The sequence below is a fragment of the Serinus canaria genome, chromosome 14 (genome assembly GCF_022539315.1).
Source record: "Serinus canaria isolate serCan28SL12 chromosome 14, serCan2020, whole genome shotgun sequence".
Classification (NCBI taxonomy): Eukaryota; Metazoa; Chordata; class Aves; order Passeriformes; family Fringillidae; genus Serinus; species Serinus canaria.
The window spans coordinates 9102272-9128031 of NC_066328.1; the positions used below are offsets into that span (position 1 = coordinate 9102272).

Here is a 25760-nt window from a genome sequence, read left to right on the forward strand (position 1 = left end):
CCTCAGCGGGTCGGCTTCTCCTCCCACCGCCCACCTTCCTTTAGCAGGGCGGCAGCTCGAAGGGGTTGTGGGGCTTGTGGGATCGTTCCGTACCGGGTTGCGCGGCGGATCTGGGCTCTCCTAAGCCGGTAGGTGCCGTCGCGGTGCGGGGCCTGGCCCGGAGGCGGTGGGCAGCTGCCTCAGCGCCGCCCGCGGCGGGAAGCGCGGGAAGGGCGTTTTTAATTGCGGAAAATGACGATCGCTGGGGTGGTCAGAGCCTGCGAAGGGCCGGCGGGCAAGCTTCTGCGCGGGCCCAAAAGTAACCTGATTTTTGGCATTGGGCAGCAGTGCAGCGCTCACACCTGAAGGTTGGCGTTTCGTCCATATATGTTTCCACGACAGTGAGCATAATTTGGTGCTTAGGCTGTTTAAAAGTGCCAGGTGCTGTCTGTGACCGTGGAACAGCTGCTATGCGCGGGCTGACTGCGGCTGAGTCCGCCCTGACAGCCTGGGACGGCTCCAGGAGGGTTGGTGTTCGGAGAATTCTTCAAATACCTCAATGCACATAAAGCATGGAGTTAATTAACAACGTGGGGTACTGAGCAAATGCCTACAGAAAGTCAGCGATAGCTAATTGTGCAGAGTATTTAAAGCCAGTTGAAGTGACAGGTCTATTAATGGCAATGGAAGGGTATTTTAAAGTTATCTTGGATGTTCCTTTTCTGTCCTTTCTACCCCCCTTGTTTTGGATACTCTTAACGTAGTGTTTATTTGCTGTTTGGCAGCCGGCTGGGCTTCACTCGGAAGGGCTGTTCTTGTGCCTCACTGCCTGCAGCTCTAAAAGCCATTGGTGTGTTTGAAGCCGTGCTGTGTTTCCTTGCACAGGGTTTTGTCTCAAATGCTTCGTATTCTGAGCTGGTGCAGCTGAACTCACCCCTTTGCTTCATGAATTTTGCATTGTTGCTCTCTAACACTCAGACTAATAAAATTATTATCCTAGCTGTGCTTGCAGGCAAAGTGAATGGGATTTGTGCCATGGTGTTTGCACTAGTGACACACTGGAAGGGACCTGTGTTCAAGGCTTTTCATTATCTGTCTCTGGTAAGACAAGGTTTTCAAAGATGGACAGCGAGTTATCTCTGGGGTTTTTAATCTTGTTTTTTATCATAGCTCTTACCTGGACTCACTAAACCTGTTTTCTTGCAGTGTGTGGTGCAGATGAGAATAGACATTTACTTTGCAGGGGTCAGTTGGGTGTTTGGAAAGCACCGTAGTTCTGTATATGCTACAGGACATTAGCATAGCTAGTGGGGTTGTTCTGGACAAGTTTATGTAGCTTTGTGTCTGTAGCTCATAAAGGTGATAATACTTTTTAAGTTGCATAGTCTGTATGGTTGCTTAGGTTAAATTTTGAATCTGGACTTCAAAAGAATGTTGATCTGAAAGGTGACTTCTCTCTTTTAAGAAAAAAACTGTTTGTTACTCTTACAGGTATCCTGTTAAGTGGCTTTAACTGATGTGGTATTAAACCAAAAGGGATTTAGTATTATACCAGGGAGAGCTGGGTCATGCTTGCTTTAATGCTTCTCCACAAGACAAGCTGGGACTTCTGATACAGGGCAGTTCCTGCCCCCCTGTCCTGTGTTAAGGAGTTGCAGGGTGCTGTGTCTGAGCTGAAACAGTGAATTAGAAGGAAATGGAGATGTTCCAGTTGTCCCCTCTTTTGCTGACTGTAGTATTTCTGTCACTCAGCTCTTCGGGGTTAATTAAGGAAGGTTTAGATGCTGAGGCCACTATGGAGCTTTGGCCAAGAGTCTTACTAAGGTCAGCAGTGCTTTGTAGCAACAGACACCTATAAGAAACAAGTCTCATGCTTTAACAGCCCTGTGATGTGAATTTTCCCTGCTGCTTATCTGTGTTTGCATATTTTCATGTTGTCCTTGCCACTCACCTGCCCCTCCTGGCTGTGTGGCTCTTGGATATAAAGGCAAGAGAAGGAAAAGTACTTAAAACAGGCATTGGGAAAACAAAAATAAATACAGACTAGAGCAGATTAAGAACTGTATTTTAAATTATCTGCATTTTGAATGGCATAGTATAAGGCTGATAAAAAATGGAATGAATTTTCAAAGTGGGTTGGAGTGGGTAGTTAAAATTATAGGTTGTGTGTGATAATGCAGCCTGGCAGGCTTGGTTTAGTGCAGTCTCGCTCTCCTTGTTGCTTAGCCTTAGGAATACTTCTGTAATGGATATTAAAGATGAAATTATCAAAACACAACAGCAGTAGTAACAGAAATTCCTATATAGTACAACTTCTGTGCTGTAATGCAGAAGCACAGAATATAACTCTTGGGCTAGAGCTCAGGCTTTTTATAAGGCTTTTTGTCAAGCAAACTGTGAGGTATAGAGCAGTGTTTGTATCGTTCAAATTGTGGTTATTGAATTCTGTTTTAAAAATTATTATTATCCCAAAGTAAACATCTTGTACTTTACAAGACTTATGGTTCCAAGAAAAACCAAGAGACTTTCATAAACACCATTAGCTTTAAATAGAAACTGATTTGTGTGGTGATATTTCATTTACACAAGTCACAGAAATCAGAATGTTTGCAGTCACTGCTGCACAAACCCGCATTCCTGTATTGCTGCTGCTTCTCAGACTGTCCTGAGCCCCATGGATCTGGTGATGTGTGTGATAGCAGGAGCAGAAGGGAGTGCAGGACAGCACTTGGGTGTGATGGGGCTGTGCAGCACTGTGGTATGTCCTGGATTAGTCACGTCCTTGAGGCATCCTTTGACAGCTGCTGGCTGTGTGTGTGACAGGCAGTAGGGGTTCTCCAGCGGTCAGTGCACACTGGTAAGATGATCACAGTGAAAAGGGCAGTGGCAGCTGAGGACACCTTCCCCCTGCCAGGTGTGTGTGCAGTGACACCTTCCCCTTCCAGGTATGTGCTACTGCCCCTTCCCAGAATCGGCAGCTCCCACGATCTTTGCTGGAGGAGCAGGTGAGCACTCCAGAGCTGCTCCAGTGCGGAGTGAGGTGAGGTGACTGAGACCTCCTCCAGCAGTGGTGTTCCAGAGCAGCTGCTGCCTGATGGAGTGCTGGAGTTAGCTGTGTTGCTGGCTGAAGTGTGGGAATGCTGCCCCCCGTCAGAAGAGCATTAAGTAGCAAATAATGCTGCTGCTGAAAGCTGCCTCATGTTAAGGCGCTGTTTCTGTGGTGACCACTTTCTCAGTAACTGGGGAGTGAGGTCAGCAGCTATGAATACTTCTGTAGAAGTGTATTCATCTTCCTGTTTCATGCAGAAAGAAGACTGAAAATGCAAAGGGCTGAGGAATAACTGTAAAGCAAAACTGAAAACATTGGTGTGTGGTTGTTTTATTAAACTAGCTGTGTGAAAATCCCTGATTTTTCTGGGTGGGTGAGGAAGTAAACAGTGCGACACTTAGAAGTGTCTGTTTTAAATTAAATCCCATTGCTCAGCAAGCATTATGGCCAAATTTCGAGTATTCTCACTAATCCTCTATTTTGTACATGCCAGAATTTCCAGAGTATCTGTGTAAACTTCCACCTCTTCCAAGGGCTTTAGTCATTCCTCCACCTAATTTTTCTGCAGTGTGCTATACTTTCAGCAGCCTATGGGCTATGTAAGCTAAAAGCCAACTTAAGTCTTACGGATGGTGGAAAATTTTATGTGTCGTTCTTATAATACTCTCTAATTCATTTGACTGATAATTTGTACAGAATATGCTTGAGAGGACTTGTTCTGAAAAGATTTGAAAATTTGACTGTGGTGGTTGCGGTAAAACTCTCTCAAGTTTCTAAAACTAGTGTGAAACTCAGCATTTCAGATAAGAAAGAGTAAAGACATTTGGAAGAGGAGATACTGGCTTAGTATTCTTGGTTATCTTCTCAGTCCTGTAGCAGTTTAAAACCAGAATGCTGCTTCTCAGCAGCTCTAGCAGAGGTGCTCAAACTACTTGAGGATTACTTTTACAGAGCCAGGTGCAAATATATTTCTTTTCTGCCAGTGTGCTGACATCAATGTCATGCATTATTTGTTCTTTATTAACAACCTTTTCCTTTCTTCCTCTCTCACCCAGCTTCTTCCCCCTGTTTGCATGTGCATTGGAGTAGTGGGTGTTCCAGTCCTGGCAGGAGTTAAACCAACCTCCTGCAAACATGGCAGACGAGGACCTGATTTTTCGTATGGAAGGGATTGATAATGCCAGAACGACTCCAGGGGACTCTGGGAATTATCTTGATGCTGATAGTGATGATGAAGACAATTATTTTATCTGTCCAATAACTGATGATCCAGTTTCTAACAAGTCTGCCAATACCAAAGTAGACAATTATTACAGCAGCTTAGCAAAAACTGAGCAGTACAGTTCAAGTTCATCTCCCAGAAGCTTTAGCTTTAAGGTGAGTATTGGCTCCAGTCTTCATTAAGGCTTTGGTTTTACTTAGTTGGCATGAGACATTTTCTAACTGCTTCATCTCTTGTAACTAACACTTTTCAATTAAGATACTCATCTGTTTTTTCCAGACCTGCAGTTAATTCCATTAAGCCAATAGTCTGACACTGCCATGGAATTGCTTACTGTCCCTTTCAGGTCAGTGGGGGGATCTTCCTCCCCTCAGTCCATGAGAAAATTCACTGCCATTTACAGTGCAGTATGTTGATTGGGAGATTCAGAAGATAATACAATTGGTGTAAGAAAAATTGGGGCCTGTCAGAAGATAAGTTATTATGAATTTTGCTAGTCTGTGATATTTTAAGTTGGACAATAAAATTGCAAATTATAAAATTGTAAGGGTAACTTTTTATGTTATAACTCCTTAGGGAGCTTTTGACATGTTGACTGTCATGCTTGGGCATGAGGCATCACCCTGGCAGCAGTTCCTGCCAGTGTACACAAGCAGTATCTGACCTTTTTGGGATGAACAACAGCTACAGCATTGCAGGGAGGTCAGAGGGGCTGTAGCTGGTGCTTCCTTGGCAGTGTGTCCTTTTTCACTCAGCTCCCTTCACACAGATCAAGCCAGGCAATGGAGCCTCAAGTGACATCCGCTCTGTAACTTACATATCCTAAATAAACACAGTTTGTGTTTTGTTATTTGTGTTTACATGCTTAACTGGCACATCTCGTAGATTTTCCTGTATTTGATGTGTTTTATTAACACATTTCTTATTATAGTTATTAACATTTATTTAATAGATACTCTAAAATCTCAGTTATGCCTAATGCATGCTTTAATTGTGAAAAAATACTGGGGGTTATTTCAGTCAGATAACATAGTGAGTATCACATTGAAAGTGAAGCTGGCTTGTCTGCAGGAACATTTTTGCCAAAGCTAGTTAATAGAAACATTTAAAGGTACATATGCCTAAGGAAGGTGAGGAGCAAAAGCTTAGTATAGAAATGGGACAGCTGTTGGTGTATGTTAAACTAAGCAAGTTAAGACCTGGTAGGGAGCTTAGTTTTCATTTGTGTGTACATTTTAACATGCACTAAACACTTGCCTCTGGGTCTGCGGTACAATTTCTGAGTCATGTGCTCTGAGATAAAACTGATAAGGACTTCAGAAATTGCAATTATTTCCTCCTTCCTAAGCTGTCATTTTGTTTCTGCAGAATGTTTGTACCCATGTTTTGGTCTCTATAATGTCTAGTTTGGAATTGTAGCTCCTATCACAGATAAATTGCTTTGAGTTGAGATGTGGAGCAAGCCAGTCTCCATCTCCTGTTTAAGCTGCAGGGATGGTGATTTCCAGCACAGTGAAGCAGACAGGCAGGGCTGATGGCATCCTAAACCCCACAGCCTGGCCTATCAGAGTCTGCCTGTCAGACCTCAAAGCTAAAGCAAGGCAGTGGGCCACTGATAATGAAAGGCAGAGCCAGACAGAGAAGTTAACTTTCTGCTTTAAACAGGACTCAGCAATGTTTAAATAGCTAGTTAATAGGCAATACCCTTTTAACAAATACTTTCCATTTAAAAAATTACCAACTTACCTCAATAGGTTTCTTCGCAGATGTTCTAAGAAGGAACTTAAATTGGGGATATAAATTGAAGAGTGACTTTTAACTGGAAGTTTTTTGGGGTTTTTTTTACTAACAAAGAGAATCAAGACTCTTTGTCAATCATTGTCTTATCACATGTATTTTCCTACTTTCATGTCTCTCATGGATCCTTTAGAATGACACACAACATCGTTCTAAGCATGGCTCTGTGGTTGACCATGGTCGGGTAGGTTCAAAAGAAAATGTCAACACCATATCTAATAGATGCATTATGATTTTTTCATTTGGTATTGTTGGGGTTTATTTCCTTTTTATGGACTTTTTTTTGTTCATTATTTTATTGTTTGGGAGGATTGATTGCTTCAGCCCATAAGAGTCATCAAGTCAAAACTAGAAGAGGTACCTGTTAAATGGAATAATACCCATCCTGTGTTCTCTACCCTGAAATTTCACTGTGTGGCAGCCATATGCCTCCAGCAGGAGAAAAATTGCACTGTTAGCACCGTTTCCATGAAATCCAACTAGTGTTTGTTTGAAGATTAGGATACAGCTTTTGTACAGAGCACCTCAAGAGATCAAGCACAAGTAATTAACTTATTTAAATTATCATCTAACATGAACACAGATCTCATTTTGGAGAGGGAATCTGCCCAAGAACGATTTGATACAGCTGATCAACCAAGCAGTTCTTGTTGCTTTCTCTCCTTATTTCTGTCATAGGTATTTAAGTATGGAAATTCTCAGGTCCATATGAGCTGTCACTGCATGACCTGAGGTAATTTCATTTTCTTATGAAACGTAGGAAATCTTTCTCAACAAGTCCTTTAAAGTCATTTTCTTTAATGTAGTGTTGTTTTCATTTTGTGTTATTATTGTCAGAAAGGGGTGCATTTAAATTGTTTGCAAGGTTTGCATAGTTAAAGCTGAAATTCAAAATAAACACAAACATTTAAAGCTTAGCTGCTTCAAAAAATTCCTTGATGCCATTGCTAACACAAATTTATAGTGCATTTTTTTTTTATAAAAAAGGACTGATTTTAATTCCTGAAGATAAAAAAATAATCACAAATTAATCACAAAATAATCACAAATTAATCACAAAATAATCACAATATTTTAAAAGTTACTGTTTCTGCACACTTGGAGTTCAGTCAGAGAGGCAGTAATAATATCTCAGAGCCCAGTTCTTCTTTACTGACAGGGTGCAGAGTGCTTTTTCTCCTGCTCACTTTGCAGAAGGCATTTGGCACATCACAGGATCGTATCTCCACTTTTCTTGGAAACATGCAATGTAAGAGAGGGAGAACAAAATGTTAAGAGTAAAGCATCCAAATTGGCTGGTAGAGAGAGAGTGTTTGTACTCCAGAAAACTGCTTTGATATTTTACTCTTGACTTGGTGAACATTTAAATAGCTATTTGTCTGGAATTGTTATAATAATCAATTTTTACAACATTCTAATTTCTTCTTTCTTTTGCTGAGCACAGTCTGGGACCCTGGGGTTCACAGAACTTCTTTCTTTATCTATATTGATTGTATCTTTAAAAGACTTTTTGGACTTACTTTTATGCATGCAAAACCAGCATATGCTGCTACATATGAAAAGCTAAAAATCAAAACAGAAAGAGTGAATTAATATCATCTGGATGTGCCTTACTGCCATGTGCAGAGCATGTTAGAGATTTCTTCAAATTACCACAGGTTTTGTAAATTGTATTTGGTATATACTGTGCCAGGTTCTCTTCTCAGTGACTTCACAGTGGTGCAAATTGAACTGAAATCTATGCTTGATATATCTGAGCTGGGTTTCATTATAATTGAAACAATAAAAAGGTCAGAGTTGTCTCTGGTACTACTTGGTCCCTGCTCTGAGTAGTGCTTTGGAGGCTTGTGTATTTGCACATCTCCACAGCATTGGGATCCTGGTGTGCTCTAGAAAGTGCTGGTTTTGTGAGCTGCTGCTGGTTATAAATAAAGAGCCAATCTGTAACTTCTTCAGGAGACCTGGAAGCATGCTATTGAGAAAGCCAAGCACATGCCTGATCCCTGGGCAGAATTTCATCTGGAGGACGTTGAGACAGAGCATGCCACTCGTTACAGGTCTGTGGGTCTTCCTGTTTTGGATGCTGATATTAAGTAGGACTGCTGGTTTGTGCAAGGGCTGAGTTTGTGTAGTGCAGAATATCTGGCTGAAGAACTTTCATAATGCCCAGAGTGAAGGGGTCTTAATTCAGTCTCTCAGGAATATGTAAATACTGCACATCATCAAAAATAAACCTTTCAGCAAACCATTGTCACACTTTCTCTCCCACCTAAGCAGTATCTAGGACTTCCACTTTGTAGCCAGGAAGCAAGGCTGAAAAGTATTTTCTGGTTGATTTGTTAATGCCATAAATGTAATTTAATAAGGAAATTAATCCCAACAAAGAGGCAGAATTCTTAGTTTAACTGGTTTGGGAAAGAAAGCAACATAACCCTCCATGACTTTCCCAAAATAGCAGTTTCAGTTTTGCTACTCCATGCAGTATTTTTGCACGTAGCTGGAATTTAAATCCTTATAAAGCCCAGAATGGCTCAGTGTGGTCTACGTGCTAAAAGGAGTTTGGCTCTGAAACTGGGTTCAGTGCTTTAACCTGAGCTTTGCCAAAATATTTACTCTACTGACACAGGTTTCTGGGAGGAAGGGTTAGGGTTAGAGGCCAGGTAATCACCACTTAGCATCAGTGTTTGGGGAGTCCTCCCTTCCATCCCCCTACCAGTCATGCAGTGCTGCTCTTCCCCTTAGACTACATCTGTCCCTGGTCAGCCACAAAGTCCTGAAATAGTTTGCATATTTTAAAATACAAATAAGCGATGATTTTAGTTCAGGGCTACTCAATATCCTGTTAAAAAGAGATGGCTCTGATACTCCTGTTTTTACCTCTTTCTTTGCTGCAAATAATATATGTGAGAATATGGGATGTCTGCATGCAAGAATGACTCTCTGCAGGTTGGGGGAACCAGGCTGGAAGCAATCATGTGTTGATGACTCAGCTGCTGTGGTTCCCAATTTGGCTTTCACTGTGTTGGGAGCTCAGGGGGTGGGGAGAAACCACAGTTGTACTCTTTGTATTATCACAGGGTTGTGCAGGGCCTTGCTCCTCCCTCAGTGCAGTGTTGGGCAGTTCCTGGTCCCACTGTATCTCACAGCTGGTGCTGCTCACATTCTTCACAGCCCCAAGGCAAATAGCCAGCCAGAACCAGGCTTATGCAAGCTCAGGGTTGGGGGAGACAACCTGTCCAGTGTGTAGAGCTTGGTGAGGCCCTTTCTGCCCCCAGTGTACTGCCCAGGCATCACAGAGGAGGTTTAACTTCAAGGCAGATAAAGCCTGATCTGTAGTGTTACAGAAGTTTAGATTCTTCTTTAGAATCTGCTCATTGATAGGAGGGTTCAGTGTCTCTTTGAAGAGCTGGATGTGTTTCTCCTTGCCTGCCCAAAATGAGGAGGGCCAGAGTGTAGTGGCAAGACTGGAAGCTTTTGTGTGGGAGTGGCAGCAGCATTTTCCAGGCTCAGTTACAGATAAGGAAGGACAGGTGCTGGAAATGGGAGGATTTGGGTTCCCTTTGCGTTCTTCTGAGATGTATCTCCTGATTTTGCAGGTACAATGCTGTTACTGGGGACTGGGTTGAAGATGAAGTCCTTATCAAGATGGCTTCTCAAGTAAGATCTCACTGTCCTTCATATTCACTAACAGCAAGTTTGTAATTTCCTTTCTGTTCCTGAACAGTGGCAGCAAGATGTTTTCCGTATAGAAATTTTGAAGTCTCAGTGTAATTCTTTTCACCAACCTCTTTTTCTTTGTATTCTTCTCTCCAGAATAGAGTAGAAAATGGAGTCAGACCTTCCCTGTCAGCAACATGAGGCATTTGTTCCATTGCCAGTAATTTCCCTTCCATATCACCCCTCCCATTTCCTTCTGGCATCATTTCCCTGCCTGGCAGTAGTCCTACTATTTTGTGTGCTCCCAAATAATTTTTGTTGCTAGAATGAAAACCAACCGAATTTTCTGTATGGGAGACTAGAAGGCACTGTCCTTTCCCGGTTAAGTCCTGGGGTGGGTTGTGTGTTGGGGTTACATTGCTCTGTGCTGCTGGTCGAGTATTTGGCATCTGGGGAGAAGATGCTCTTTGGCACATCCTCTATGGAAGCCTAAATGCAGAGAGCATGAAGTTTGCGAAGCTTCTTTAGGCAGTCACACAGAGCTGACCCCCAACTGGGGAGAGAATTTAACTAGCTTATTTAAAAGACATACCATTTCTTCTCCATGGGATATTGGTAGGTGGAGTTTATCCAAATGCCTTTTCCCCTGATACCTGCTAACACTACCAGTGGGTTTTCACTTTCCCTTGAGGAAATATTTCTATAGAGCCTGCTTGGAAACTGCTTTCTGCATGGTATAAAGGGGAAGCCATGGTTGTGTCTCTTACTGGTTAGAAATCAACTTTGTGGAAATGGCAATGCTGAGTTTTTGCTTTTTTTCTCTTCCCCAGCCTTTTGGCCGTGGAGCAATGCGAGAGTGTTTCAGAACGTGAGTATCTGCCCACTTCATCTTTGTTGGCCTCCTTGCAGTATTTTTTCTGTGGTAACTGAATTTCACTCAGATGTAGTGGAAATTGTGTAAAGCTCAACTCCTTTCTAAAAGTCTTTGCTGAGGGGTTTATCCCTGTTTGTGTGACTCCACCTGCAGGGAGTGGGGTTCAGAAAGGAGAATGTTCTCTGAATGTCGTACTTCAACTCTGGGAGGCAAAATATTCATGAAAGTATAGTAACAGCCACTTCATTTCTGTGTTCCTTGTGTGCTAAAATATCTTAAAATTTGATATGAGGTCATAGGTGTGTGCAACCTGGAGACCAACTTGAGGCCATAGTTAGGCAGAGAAAAGAGAAAGAATATCTGGTTGGTGCAGTCTCAACTGGAAATGCCTCCATTGGTAAAGAAGGTTATCCTCCTAGAGTTTGCTTTGTTTCACATGTACCAGAATAATGTTCTGAGTAAGGCAGAACTTGAACGCTAACAGTTGTACTTCCAGAAAGATAAAGTGTGGGGGAAGACTGAGGAGGAACTTTTCCTTCCTTGGAGAGTGTTATCAAATGTTATTGTGGAGATCAGCATCCAGCTATAAATTGGTGTGTGCTAAGAAATTACCCCACCCCTTACAGGTTCTGGAAATAAATGTTTCCTGGAAAATGTCGGGGCGGGGGGGAGGAATTTAAAAACATTCCCTCATCTTATCATATATAGAATCCAGAGAAATTGAACTTGATGTGTGGTTTCAGCTCTGGAAATATAGACACTTCTGAAAGATGGAAATGTGGTGTTTTGAACATGAGGAAAAAGAAAAAAAAGTAACCCCACACTGCTCCAGTTTAGCATTGGCATTTCAGTATCAGTTCATGCTGGTGGCTCTGTTCCTGCAAAGCCAGCTGGATGCAGTAGTGAATGAAGCCTAGGAAGTAACATATCTTAAGTATCATAAGTAACATGTCAGCCTGCTGACATTGCTTTTACTTGTTGTTACTTACCAAACTCCCCATTACACAATATTTTGAGTAATGCCATAAACAGAAATTTGCTAACACTTTTGTCTTAACCTCTGGTACTAAAAAAGCATAACTTGAATATCAGCTTCCTACTGCTGGGTTTCCCATGTGTGTCAGTGGTACAGGGATATTTCCCATCTGGAGCTCTTTCCTAGATTTTTGGAACTCTGCAAGTTTTTAGTTAAGACAGTGACAGCATTAGCTGCCCATGGCCCAATGAACCACTGTGAGGATACTGACTTCAGAAAAACATGAACTGACTTGTTTTTATGCAGAGGAGTATGTTCCTTGAAGAACTGGGAAAGTTTGAGATCTGGCTGAAATTTTTACCTCATTTCCATGTTCATTCTTTCCAAGGCCTCTGTTGCTGTGACTGTGTGCCCATCCCTGCAGGAGGACAGGCAGCATGAAGTTGCTTTGCCTGTAGAGTGTCCCCTGTACCAAGTTCTTGGCAGGGAGAGGAAGAGGAACGAGGGGGAAGGGTTGACCGAGTGCTGCTACTAATTAAAGCACCTGCCTAATGCATTTGTTGGCAGCCAGCAGATCCTTTCTTATCAAAGTTTTCCTGTGCTACACACTACCAAGCCTCCTGCCTCAGCCCCTCTGCTTTGGAGGGATCTGTGGATTAAAGATTTGCCCATCAACAAAAGGGAAAAGCTGCATGATGACAACTGTCAGGTGCAGTTTTCCTTCTGGGAGTATGAGGGTTACTGAGCAGTCACTGCTGTGTGTTGAGAAGCAGCAGATTGCTTTTATACAGGAGAGGTTTCTCAGTTCATGTTTGAAAGGCCACTCCCTGTTAATTTCTGCAGAAAATAATTGTTGACAATAGAACAGGTTTATTGACCAGGCACCAACCCTTCATACTCCAGGTTTGTGAGGAACAGGAAGGGAAAGGGATTGAGAAAAGGAGAAAGTTCAGAGCACAAGTAGCTGCAGCTAAACCAAACAGTTTGGCACATCCCAGCCATTCCCATGGGATGTTTCATTTTCCCTTGTCCCTTTCCAGTGCTTCATATTTCAGGTGAAATACCTGGTAAATGACTGAGGGTAATGCTCATCTTGGAGCCTGGCTCTGTCCATGCAGGCAAGGAAATGGGAAAGATTGAATTAAAATCCTTGGGTTTCCTTTCACCAACTATTGATTTATCTTTCAGAAAAAAGCTGTCCAACTTCTTACACACTCAGAACTGGAAAGCTGCCTATAATTATGTTGCCAAGCAATACATAGAGAGTGTGAGCAGGGATGTTTATTTTGAGGATGTTCGACTGCAGATGGAAGCAAAACTCTGGGGAGAAGAGTACAACCGGCACAAGCCACCAAAACAGGTGCATTCAAAGATCTTGCTAAGCAAAAACGAAGTATTGTTCTTCTATTGGGTTAGTTTGCAGACATAATTTAGAGGGAATTATTTGTTCACATTCCATCACATTTAAATGCTTGGATAGATTCTTTTGCCTTTCTGTGTTTTCTGTTAAACGATAGCTGATTTTGAGTGGAGTAAATACAGAAATTGCTTTATATTTCCAGGACTAGGGGCTGTGTGTTTGTGAATGTCTGACTGTCCTTAGCTGAAAACCAAAATGAAATGATGTTTGTATTGCTCTCTTTGATGTGTGCCCAGCTGCTTTTTGATAACCAGAGATGTCACAGAATTTATTGCCAGCAGCAGTCTCAGCAAGCATTTAACTGTTAGTGCTCCAGGAAGGTAGATGCTTACATCTTCTACACTCATCCAAACATGTAACTAGCAATGATTTTTGAAAAGAGCTTGAAACCTGCTGGAGACTTTAGCAATTTTAATGGTCAAAATTAGTGAATTTTAATGGGCAAAATGAGTGATTTTGGTATGGGGGATATTGGCATTACCTCCCCTATGAGGAGCTGTTACTACTATGCTGTTACTGCCTGGCTCCTAATGGCAAGGTGAGGTCTACAGTGAAGCATGCAGAGGGAAATCTACAAATCTAGAAGTTTTACATATTTTCTCCAAAATGACATTTAAGTGGAGTTGTGATGGTTTCTGCTATAGGAATGTGTGTGGCACAGAGGGAGAAGGTGAGGCAGGATACAGAGATACCTGAACAGTAGATACCCTCAGCCCTTCTCTGAAAATGCATTTCTTTGAGTTGGGTGCAGACTCTTTGCAGCGTACTCTTTAAGGTACCCACAAGATAAAACAGAAAGCCAGCAGTTGCTAAGATTTTTTTCAGAGGGTTTTTTTGCAGAAGTGAGCTGTTTTGAAGTGACTGCTTTTAATTTATGGAATTCCTCCAATAACTCAAAAAGCACATGACTCTTCCCCCACCCCCTTGTTAAACAGAAGGATCTTTGCAATTGTTCAAATTCTTGCATTGGGAAAGTTTTCACAGCTGAAGGATTCACACACACTTTGATCTGAAGACAGTATGCTGTTAGTCATGTTTATCTTCTTTCCCTCCCCAGGTGGATATAGTGCAGACCTGTATTATTGAAATGAAGAACAGGCCTGGAAAGCCTCTCTTCCATCTGGAACATTACATTGAGGGCAAATACATCAAATACAACTCAAATTCTGGATTTGTGCGAGACGACAACATTCGTCTAACTCCACAAGTGAGGCTTTGTTTAATGCTTGGAGTCTGCTGCAGAGAATTTCTGGGCTCTCTCCAGAGGTCTTGCATTACTGCCAAGAAAGGAAACTGCAGGATCTGCAGTACAATGCCAGATTAATTTCTCTATTTGCAGTTTGTCTGCCCCTTGCTTGGGGCCCGCTCTTTCAAGCGCTCAGTGCTTCTTTATTGGATTTCACTTGATTACAGTTCAGTTGAACAGGGTTAATACTCTTTGGAAACCTTAAGCCCTTTGACTCTAATTATAACTGCAGGCATCAAAATGTTTCAAACTTTCTTCAAATTGAGGCAGTGAAGAGATCTCTCATGTACTGTGTACTGAATAGTCTTTTGGTTCCTCACGTAATACACAAGAGGTGGCTGGCATCCAACTCATGTAAATAAATCTAGTCCATTTGCATATAAAAATGTCAGTTTTTCTAGCTGCAGCCTCTGAATAGCTGAATCTGAGATTGCATATAGAAATACAAGGACAGATTTCAAGTGATTCTTGAATCTTGTAAAATTCATTTAAAATATTATTGAAAAATGCAGAGTGGTCAGTGTAACAAAGAGGTATTTTACTGGGCCTTGAGAGTTTTGGTTTTTACATTTTTTTACACTATTTTAAGGTATTTGTCATGAGGCTTAATGTAAGCAGAGAATTTGTGTTCTGGGCTGTCACAGAACAGTTGTGCACTGAATCAGTGCTGTGCTTTCACAGGTTGGGAACAAAATGTTCCCTGGTATTTGCTGCAGTTAAAATGTTTGTCTATCACCACCGGTCACCTCCCCCAGGCCTGGCAACGCTTTGTTGGAGGCCTTCCCAGAAGATTCCTAATATCTCAACTTTATTCTAAAGAGAAGGGCTTTTTGTATCTGATTCTTGAAATGTGTTTTTTCAAGAGCACAAATGTACATTTCATTATCTGGCACACAAATGTAGACACAGAGCAGTTGCTCAGGGGGATCACTCAAAGGGGAAGAAGAATTTGTAGGGATGCTCACATTTATTTATTGGTTCTTTCTCCAAACTGTGGCAGAGCTAATGCTTGTTGGCAGAAGGAAGCAGTGTCCCAGAGATGCAGAGCTTGCAGATTCACAGGCACAGCCAAAATGTTTATACAGAAGTTACTCTGCACTCGCTTCAGAGCCCACTGTTTTTCTCTCTGCCAGCCAGCTCCCCACTACCTAAAGTGAAGACTATAGTGGAAAACAATTGCTAGTACAAAAATGAGGAATTAAGCAATCTCCTTTCCCCTGCCTGTGCCTACTGTTGCTTTTTACTTTGCCTTTTTTAGCCTCTCTGTGAGCTGGAGCAGGTTGGAGAGACAGGGTACTACATGCTTTGCTCTCTCACTGCTTTCATCATGATGTTTATACCAGTTATATTTCTGAAATATTTCATATTTCACTGATAAGGTTATCAGACTTCTTTTCCCCTCTATAATGGGAGTATGTGTTGCTCTTTTCAGTAGATGAGGGGAGAGTGTTCTCAGACATATTCTATGGTTCTTTCCAGGCCTTCAGTCACTTCACTTTTGAGCGCTCAGGACACCAGCTCATTGTTGTTGATATCCAGGGAGTTGGAGATCTTTACACAGACCCTCAGATCCATACAGAGAGTGGTGCAGATTTTGGAGATGGAAACCTAGGTAAAAATCAATGATTCTGTTTCACTGAAGGGTGCTTCTCTTTTCTTCCCAGCTCTGCTGAGTAGCCACTGCACTGGGTGAGCTGACACATTCCTGAGGGTCTTGCAAACAGCTGGGGAAGTCCTGTTGTAAGGAGTCCTGTACAGGTCAGCTGTCATATAAGGGCAGTCTTAAAATGAGAGCTGATCGTGGCTCATGTCTCCTGGCCTCCTCCTCAACAAGTAACATAATTAAGTAGTTTCTATCTTGTGAGAACAATAACATGGCCTTCGATTTCCTTGCCACATTGCAGGAATGGATACAGCTGAATGCAGACAGATAGGCACTATGTATTTTTGAAATTCCAAGTGTCTATATATGAAGTTGTTCGTAGGACACTGCAAGCTTTGTAAGCAGGATCAAATTTAGGCACATTTCTCAGTGATGGATGAGGTTTTTGTTATATCTTGCTCATACGTAGCTTTCCAAGACTTTTCTCACTTCTGTCACTCCTCATGCAGAGAGTGAAAAGCTCTTACAGGTGTTGAAATGGAAGAGGGTTAGGCTTTGTGCTACAAAGCATTTTCTCACTCTTGGCTTTTTAGGAAAAGCTTTGAGACTTTTGGTTTTAATAAGTAAATTGTAATATAAAATTTGAGCAAACCCTTTCTTAACTTTTTTTAATGCCTTAGGTGTTCGAGGTATGGCCTTGTTCTTTCATTCTCATTTCTGCAACAACATCTGCAAAAGCATGGGGCTTGCACCATTTGATCTTTCATCCAAAGAGAAAGATGCCTTGGATTATAATAAAAAATTGCTTGTAAGTGTTTGATGAAAAAGTTTAATTAACAGGGAACCTTGAAATCAGTGTATATTTGGGACCAAGTAGATCTTTGAATGAGGAAATGATTTATAAGTTTTGGATCTCACAAACCTGATTTGATGCTTGTTGCAAACTGATCTTGGTTTCAGTAGATTTTGGTGGCAGTGGGACTTGATGTAATACTTGGAATGAAACTCAGTCCTAAATAAAACTCTCTCTGACAGTAAAAATGTCAGGGTTTGATATTTTGCTGCAGTGTAGAGCTTTTCAAAGCAAATACTTCTGGATACCTATGTATATTTATAGAAGACTCCTAGTGAACATTTACATTGGCTTGTATAGCATGCTTAGAATTGACAGAAGGATTATTGACAGGACTTTCTCGTTGATTTCCCGAGGAATCTGCTCAAACAATTCTCCGTGGCACGGAGGAGAAGTGCGGCAGCAGCCGGGTGAGGACGGTGTCCGGGAGCCGCCCCCCCCTGCTCTTCCGCCTGTCTGAAAACTCCGGGGATGAAAGCATGAGCGATGTGGCATTTGACTCCCTGCCCTGTTCTCCCTCCTCTGCAACTCCTCACAGCCACAAGGTGGACATGCTTAGTGAGTGAGCCTCTCCTACATCACCTCTGGGGGGGTTCCTGAACATTGGACGTGTCTTACCTTGGTTTTTTTTGTTTTTAAGCACAACAGCATTGATTTAGTCCAGAACAGTTTCTAGTGCTCCTCTTTGAGCAGAAGTAAAACTGAACATACTTCTATTAATACACAGATGCTTCTGTGAAAAATACAGCAGTAAAATGATGATATCTAGAGCTTTTTCCTCAAGCATGTTATCCTTCTAATAACAGCAAATATTTTTTTTTCTCCTAGATTGGCCTGTGTTCAGTGAAGTAGATAACTTGGATCAGCTTGACAACAAAAGGGTGAGTGTCTTTCCAACAGAAAATGAGGCTGCAGTTGCCTAATAAAATGTCTCTTTATAGAACTTCCCAAAGATTTTGTTCAGTAAAAGCACATAAAGGTACTCTGCCTATTTCTCTTGTTGCAGATCATGTTACCTCTGTGCATTGGCTGTTTCTAGTAAAGGAAGAACATTTTATCTTAATATTTTAGTATTCATTATTCTACCACCAGAAATTTATTTGCATCTGGTGTATTTTAACAGATACTTAAAGCATGTGCCCGTTTTCCTGCCTGCATATTGTGTCTTTAGTGCTTGTCCCAGCTGCTGTGGTATTAAAGCTAAAGAATCCCTATGGATTTGGTCTCTGCAAGTACTGGTACCATGGAACATTACAGAACCTTGCCTGAGGAGGTGCAGGAAGTTTGCAATGGGCATTTTCCAGTGCTGGGCCTTAGTGCCAGGGGCTGTCAGTTACTGGTTTATTACTGAAGCTGAAAACTATATTTAGTGGATTCATGATTTGATAAAATATGGAAGTCATTGATTTGTTTAAATGTATGTAAGGGAGAAGACAATCTTAGACCACTTTATGTATCATTAAGTCCTGCTCCTTCTGACAAAGGTAACACGATCATTTTCATCCAGTCTGACCATCCAATATATTTCATTGAAAGAGCAAACCATTTGCTCTGTGAGAGATGTCAAACTGAAGTCCTGACAAAGTGTAATGCTAATGCTGTTCTATTTCTTGACTTCTGTAGGATTTTGAAAATGGTGGAGACAGTGGGTATCCCAGTGAAAAGAGAAGTGAGACAGAAGATCTGGATCATAGAGAGAGGGTAAGAACTTGACTGGTATAGCAGAGTTGGTATAGTCTGTTCCTACTTAAACTGTTTTTGTAGAAGAATCTTCTTTTTTATCCTTTCTGATCTAGATCTGATCCTGCTCTAGACTTTGAAAACAGAGGAAACAAAGAGATTCCCCCATGTCGCAAAGTTACTTATTCATATTGGGAATTACACTCTTATAGGAGAAAGATGATTTGTAATGAGTAGCTTAATTTCAAATATTGTATTTGATTAGATGTTGTTGTGTGGGTTTTTAGAGTATTATATATTGCATTTAGGATGTGTAGCCATCTTCTTGTCATGTGGAATCCATGAGTATGATCTGCTTTCAGACTCATTTACCTTCTCTGCTTGGTATGGCTTGAAGTATTACAGAACTTAAATGTTGTTGTCAGGTAATAATATGGAACTTTAAAATTCCTAGGAGTTAGTTGCTTATTCCTCTAAAATACAAATTTTTTAATAAATGCTTCCTGACATGGAGATCATACCAAGATATTTAATTAGAAGACATACTTGTCATGGTATCTCCAGATTATGGGATTGAAGCCCATGTGTGCCAAGTTCTTTATCATTTTGGTATGTCTTAATATATTGTGATATCACTGAAAGAAATTGATCCAGTGGAAACAGTTTTGGTCTTTATTAATTCACTGTCACTACTAATTCTGGAAGGTAGGAACAGCCTAAAGGCATATCTGGCACACATCAGTTGCTGCAAATTCAATGATACAAATCTTTATATTAACGTAGGGCCATTCAAACAACAACCGGAGGCAGGAGTCTGATGAAGACAGTTTGGGAAGCTCAGCAAGGGTAAATAAAGCAGAAATGTTCATAGACTGAGTTTGCTGCTCTGCTTGTCCTTTGTTCCACTCATCTGCCACCTAACCACATCACTGAACCAGATGCTGGTTCCCCTTCCTTTTCAGCTACAGAAAATATTTATTAATATCAACTTACCACTCTGTTATTTCCTTTTATGTTTTGTCTTTGTTTTCTCGTGAAAGAAGTACTGTGAAACAAATTGTCACCTCTGTAGCTGACCTCTGTCATAAATTAGTGATTATGCATGGGTTTCTCACTTAAAAAAAAATTACAGCTCTGTGGATTTATTTTCTACCTAGCTAAATTATATTTCCTTTTTGCACATTACTTTTGGAATTCTATCCTGTATGTAGTTGTTCTGTAGTTGAAATCATATCCTGTATGATTTCTTAAAAACATGCAGTGTTTGAAACAGATACACAGTGAAGAGAGCTGCTGTCACCTGAGTTAGGAAAGACCAGACCTTATATGCTTTTAGAAAATAGAACTTCTGTGATAAATTGGTCTTGGTTATAAGCTTAAACAAATAACTACTGTGATAGGAAAGATAAAAACAGAGCTTTGACAACAATTAATAATTAATTTAGATACAATTTTCAGAATTTCCTTTTAATTGTTATGTATTCCTGTTTCAGAAAATTGAAACAGCTTTAACAGGCTGAAGTTATGTGCCAGCAGCCTTTCCTGTTGTGATTTCTCTGTGTACCTGCAAAGACCTTAATTGTGATAGGATTATTTTCAGCTACTGTTTCTCGCCGATTCATTATGTTAAAAAATTTCTTCATTTGGGTTGCTCCTCCTGAGAAATGCCAATGCATGTATCTGCCTGTGATCTTCTGCATGGTTACATATAATTTTTCTAGACTTCTAGAATGCAAACTGAATTTAAAGTGTTGGGAACTGAAATTCTGGGCAGAAAAGTGTGGGTTTCATTTTTTTTTTTGTGCATGGCTAACTTCAATGCTTGCGGTGTGACTGTTCAGCTGCTTATTTGTGTAAGTAACTTCTTCTGATTCAGAACTTTGAAATGATTCTTCAAAGTGATGATGTTCAGATTAGAGGGGTTTACACCATTTCTTTAATGAAGAGTAACAACCAATTATTCAGCTACTAACATGACTTTTGAAAGCTGTGTTTTTAAATACAATATTTACTACTAAGTAACAATATTAATAGAGGCTTTGATTCTGGGATGGTAATCCATATGGATGGGAATTTTAATTTTGAATATGAATAACAGTGTATTTTGTGTTTCAGATCAGTGTGGAGAAGTGGAATCTTTACAATTCTTCCAGAGTCCACATCCACAGACCGTCCTGTGTTGCCCAAGAAATTCAGAGGCTCAATGCACTAGAACTTGAAAAGAAAATTGGGAAGTCAGTCCTTGGAAAGGTGGGATGGGTCTGCTGATACTGTTTTATCCAACAAGGAACATCTTGTATTTATTACTTACATAGAGGTTGTTGCCCTGTTTGCATTTATTTGTGCAGTTGAAAGTAACACATGTATACCTTTCTGTCACCTACCCATGTTGTATAAGTGACATCTGAGTTCAGAAACCCATGAATTCCATCTGCGTTTGGCCTTGCAATTTCTGGGCTCCTTTGGGAAGAACCCTGCTGTTGTTAATCTGCATTTCCAGAGGCATCACACAGGGAGGATATAGTGGGATGGGCGTGCTGTGCCTGACCCACATACCTTGCCATAAGCAAAGCTGAGCTCCTGAAAACTGGTAGCATGGACTGACTCTTGTTACTCCAGACCATTCCAGATAATGCAAATGTGAATTAAGGGGTTATGTATGGCCTTAAGCCCACTCCTAAAACATTATGTGAATCTTACGAATATTCTGGAAGCTTTAGGTGTTCTCAAACCTTTTGATGTGGGAAGAAACCTGTTTAGGTTGGAAAAGACCTCTAATATCATCAAGTCCAGCCTCTGACCAATCACCACTTTGTCAACCAGACCATAATACTGTCATGTCCAGTTGTTTCTTGGAAATGGAAAGAAACATTCTGGAGCTGTGATTCCACCACTTCCCTGGGCAGTCCATTCCAATGTTTAACAGCCCTTCCCATGAAGAAATCTTTGTGATGTCCAACCTGAACCTCCCCTGGTGCAGCTTGAGGCTATGTCCTCTCATCCTGTCACCAGCTGCTTGGGAGAAGCTGCTGACCCCCATCTTGCTAGAACCTCCTTTCAGATAATTGTAGAGAGTGCTAAGGTTTCCCCTGAGCCTCCTCTTACTCCAGGACTTAGCTCTAAGACCTGGTAAAGTCTGAGCAGAGGGCTCTTGGAGGATCAGATCCTACCTCATGCTGTCTCTCCTGTGCAATTGTGTCCAGGTGCACCTGGCCATGGTTCGTTATCATGAGGGCGGGCGCTTCTGTGAGAAGGACAAGGAATGGGATCGGGAGTCAGCCCTGTTCCACCTGGAGCATGCTGCAGACTGTGGGGAGCTGGAAGCCATCGTTGGGTTAGGCCTCATGTGCTCTCAGCTGCCACATCACATTCTGTCTGAGGTCACTCTTGAGGTATGGAAGATGCCAAAAAGGAGAATTGTGGTCCATTGTAAAAATAACATTAGAATAGTAGGAAATGGAGATGAAACGAAAATGGCAGTTAGGTGTTGTGTAGCCTCTTGTAATTAAGGATCTGGACAAAGCAGCAAAAAAATGCTGCCTCTTTCTGGTTTTGCCAGCAGATTACTGCATGCCTTTGGGAAGCTTTTGAAGCCACCTCTGCTCTTCAGCTGCTTTGTTTCTTGTGGATGTGCCATTTCTCAGACATACTAAATACTGGCTGACTTTGAGAAACTGCATTTTAATGGTAAAACGATGGTTTTTAGAAGCATGCATTTTAAAGGGTTTTTTTTCTTTACTAGGATACAAAGGAGAACAGAAATAAAGGATTTAATTACTTGCTGAGAGCAGCAGAAGCTGGAGACCGGCCTTCCATGATTCTGGTAGCAAGAGCATATGATACAGGTGTAAATCTTGGTGCAGACAGGTACTGTGCATGGCTGAGTGGATTAACTTGGTGGTACTTCACAGAGGCAAAGCTGGGGCAATGATTTTTCTGCTTTTGTATTTTAGCATGTCTTTGTTATTTATGTGAGTTTTCTGTTTTACACAACAGTGGTACTGTTTTAATTTCCCACTGTCAGATAACATTAAACTTCTAACTGAACTTCACTGAGCATTCTCAGTTTGCAAAATAACTGATTTTAAAGTATTTATGAAACAAAACTCTGCAACTTGAGGTTTTTTTCTAAATTGGTTGCTCTCACAAATGTAAATGCCATACAACTGATAATGAAGCTCAGATTCTGGAGTTCAGGAAAACACTTCAGTCTGATACTTTCTCCTGTAATTCCTGCATAAAGTGACCCAGCCTCATTTTGCTTGGTGACCTAATGCCAATGTTAGTGAGTCTCCATGAGAACATTTGCTTTCTTGGAGAGCATTAGCGCTCTGAAAAGCCAGTACAAAATTGGATGCTGAATCTCCAATGCAAAGTACATTTGTTTCCTAAGGGAACCATCTTCAGAAATTATTTTTGACTTCAGGGCCCAGGACTGGAAGGAGGCACTTCACTGGTACAACGCCGCGCTGAACATGACCGACTACGATGAGGGAGGTGAATATGATGGCACTCAGGATGAGCCACGGTATCTGCTCCTGGCCAGGGAAGCAGAGATGTTAATGATGGGAGGGTTCAACCTGGATAAGGATCCACAGAGATCAGGTGAGGCCTCGTTTCTGTTATCTATAGTCTTGCTTTTCCTTCCCTTTTCCCCCAGCATGTACCCCAAAAATAGATTTCTTGCCTCAGCTGTTACAAAACATAGAGAGGGTCAATACCTCTCTACCTCAGATTTAATGGTGCTGGGTGTAACAAGGCTAGTAGCAGTGAAAGAAGAGATCTTGGCAGGGACAGGGTAGTGGGTGGTGCCAGGTCCAATCTGTGGCACACTGAGTCACTGCCAGGCAACCTTCACTCCCTCTGAGGTTGCTCTTCAGGGTCACTCCCCTGAGCTGCAGGTTGCTGCTTGTAGTTTGAGCTATACCCATGATTCTCAAGGCCCTACATAACATTCTCTTAGTTGCTGTGTAACCTACATGCTAGATGTCTGTCCTGGGGGGCTCCTACAGGCTGGTCCTGTTTGCAGTCCTTCCAGATACATTGGGGAGCATCAGCAGCCAGTTGTATAAGTTGAAGAGCAGAGGCCAGGTTCCCAGCTGATGTAACTCTTACACTGTTAAAACACACCCATACATCCGGCCCTGCAGTTTGACCTCAATTTCTCCCTTTGTCCTTTATTTGCTTCAGGCTAAAACCATATTCCTTCTTTACTCTGTCAACATACCTGATTCTGTTTCCTCTCTAGGTGAGCTTTACACAGAAGCAGCAGAAGCAGCCATGGAAGCCATGAAGGGCAGACTGGCAAATCAATACTACCAGAAAGCAGAAGAGGCTTGGGCGATGATGGAAGAATGACACTGAAATTGAGCAGTTCTTGTATATAAATTTGTTATAGACTTGCTGCATTTGCAGCTACAAAGATGTATTTTTATGTGATGTTACCAGGTTGTTACTTTTCCTATTTTAGTTTTATATTTTTTTGAGGGTAGAAATATAAATATAAGTAGTATGTAGGGTGCCATAGCATACTTCTGTTCGTGTTTTAAAGCTGTAATACACACACACTTGAACCTTTTCTACTTTTTTTACTGTTAGAACTGAGGGGCCTAGTTTTTTTGACAAAAGAAAACAAGGCCTTATTGTTTAGGTTTTACATGTCCTGTTTTTTACACAGCAAATGATCAGTATGTTTACATTTTTCTTCTCCTCCCCACATACAGAAAAACATGTTCCTAAATTCTAAGCATTTCTTCATCATTTGAAGAAAATGATCACCAAATTTGCACTTGAACATAAATTTTCAGTTTGTGGATGCAGCTACTCATGTTAAGAAGTAGTCCCATTCTATTTTGCTGACATTGTTGGACATTTATTCTCAAATGAATTTCAGATGGAATCCTTAGTTTGGTGAAGGGTACGGAAGATTATTCAGATTGGCAGTGAGGATATTCAGGGTGGAATATTTTATTCATTACCAACATTGCATATTATACCATTAGAAAATTGTTCATGTTCCTGGTGAGGTGAGGCATCCAGCTACCTCTCTCTCATTTTCACATGTTGCACCATATAACATTTTATTTGTATAAAAGTCTACTGATCTTATATTTGTCCAATAATGTACAGTAGCAAGATTTGTAATATATGGGTGATTTGAAGTTAGTTTACAGGGGCATCTCAAATCTCAGTAAAGAACACTTGAATTTGTGTCCTCTTTGCCTAATACTAATCAGTGAGGGGAGGAGAAATACCTGGTGGTAGTTGAATTATCATTGCATAGAGATAAGTTTCTTCAAATCCAGTCTTTTATTCCAAAGCTGCTGTGCCATCTGTGTGGACAGTACAGAAGCTGTTCCTGTTCCTTGGTTGTGGTTAACAGTCATTTTGCAGATTTCAGATAGAAGCTTCTGCCTCCTTGACCTGGCAGTCTTCTGATGTGTGAATTGATGTGCACGAGGGCCAGCCCCTGTGAAGTGCTAAATGACCTGTAGTGCTCACCACTTCAGCCAAGCAGCCATGAGATGATGCAGAATTTATTAGGATTTCTCTCATGCATAGGCAAGGAATATTAATTTCTTGTAAAATTCAGAAGCTGTTCAGGGAACAGAAATCAGTTCTTCCTTTCCTGTGCAAGTGCCTGTCCCTGGAATCAGATTATGCTCCCATTTTTTTCTTTATGGCAAGTGGATCTTGAGTTGCTATTTAGACATTATCCGAGGGTGATGTCAGTAACAACTGCCTCTGTCTGAAAGAGGTGAACTCCTGGTGGTTAAGGGAGAATTTGAATCCTTTCTAGGAGGGAAGGCAAAGTTACCCTTGGATGTGCTTCTGGCTGGTGCTGTAACCAGCAGGCAGTTGTAGCTGTGAGCAGCCTTGCAACAGATAGCAGCATCTTTTTGCTGTAGATTGCAGAGGCTTTGGGAAAGCAGTGCCCATGGCCTTTCTCTTTTTTTTTTTTGGTTTTGGTGGGTTGTTTTTTGTTTTGTTTTGTTTTTTTTTTGTTTGTTTGTTTTTTTGTTTTTTTGTTTTTGTTTTGAGAGTGCGAGCAAAGCTCTCACCCATTAATGGAGGAATGCGCATTTCTAGATCTCAGCTGATCTTAGGCAGAGGTACTAAAATGACCAGATTCTTGGAACTAATATTTTTTTGTACATGCTGAAATAGAACCAGAGGACTGCAATTCAGATGAATGTTTTCAGTGCCTTTCCAAAGTTCTGGTTTAGATGCCTAAAGCCTCTCTGGGATGTGGCCTTTTTTGCTATTTCAGTTCATAGCATTAAGGTATCAGCTGTCAATGAAAGGTGAAGCCCCTCACCTCTGAAGACAGTTGCATAGTCTGCTTTGTGCAGAACCTATACAGTGGAGAGACTCTAAATCAGACAAAAGGATTTGTTTCCCTTA

General features: G+C 41.2%; 1 protein-coding gene across 5 annotated transcripts; it reads left to right on the forward strand.

Moving 5' to 3' along the window:
- EEF2K (eukaryotic elongation factor 2 kinase) lies at nt 1–23836 on the forward strand. Of its 5 annotated transcripts, XM_018915937.3 has the most exons (20): nt 9–128; nt 980–1080; nt 4084–4405; nt 6181–6231; nt 8004–8104; nt 9644–9704; nt 10535–10572; nt 12743–12914; nt 14032–14181; nt 15700–15832; nt 16504–16631; nt 17033–17234; nt 17505–17557; nt 18300–18377; nt 19140–19202; nt 20472–20606; nt 21560–21748; nt 22099–22223; nt 22783–22961; nt 23605–23836. In XM_018915937.3, exons 3-20 carry the CDS (start codon nt 4163–4165, stop codon nt 23712–23714), a joined length of 2211 nt encoding a protein of 736 aa, XP_018771482.1. In that variant the 5' UTR covers nt 9–128; nt 980–1080; nt 4084–4162; the 3' UTR covers nt 23715–23836. The 5 variants fall into 5 exon arrangements, with proteins under 5 accessions (XP_050836205.1, XP_018771481.1, XP_009090125.1 ...); XM_018915936.3 differs by lacking the exon at nt 980–1080 and having other exon boundaries at nt 2–128; XM_050980248.1 differs by lacking the exons at nt 980–1080; nt 19140–19202 and having other exon boundaries at nt 1–128.
- Nucleotides 23837–25760: the final 1924 nt, after the last annotated feature.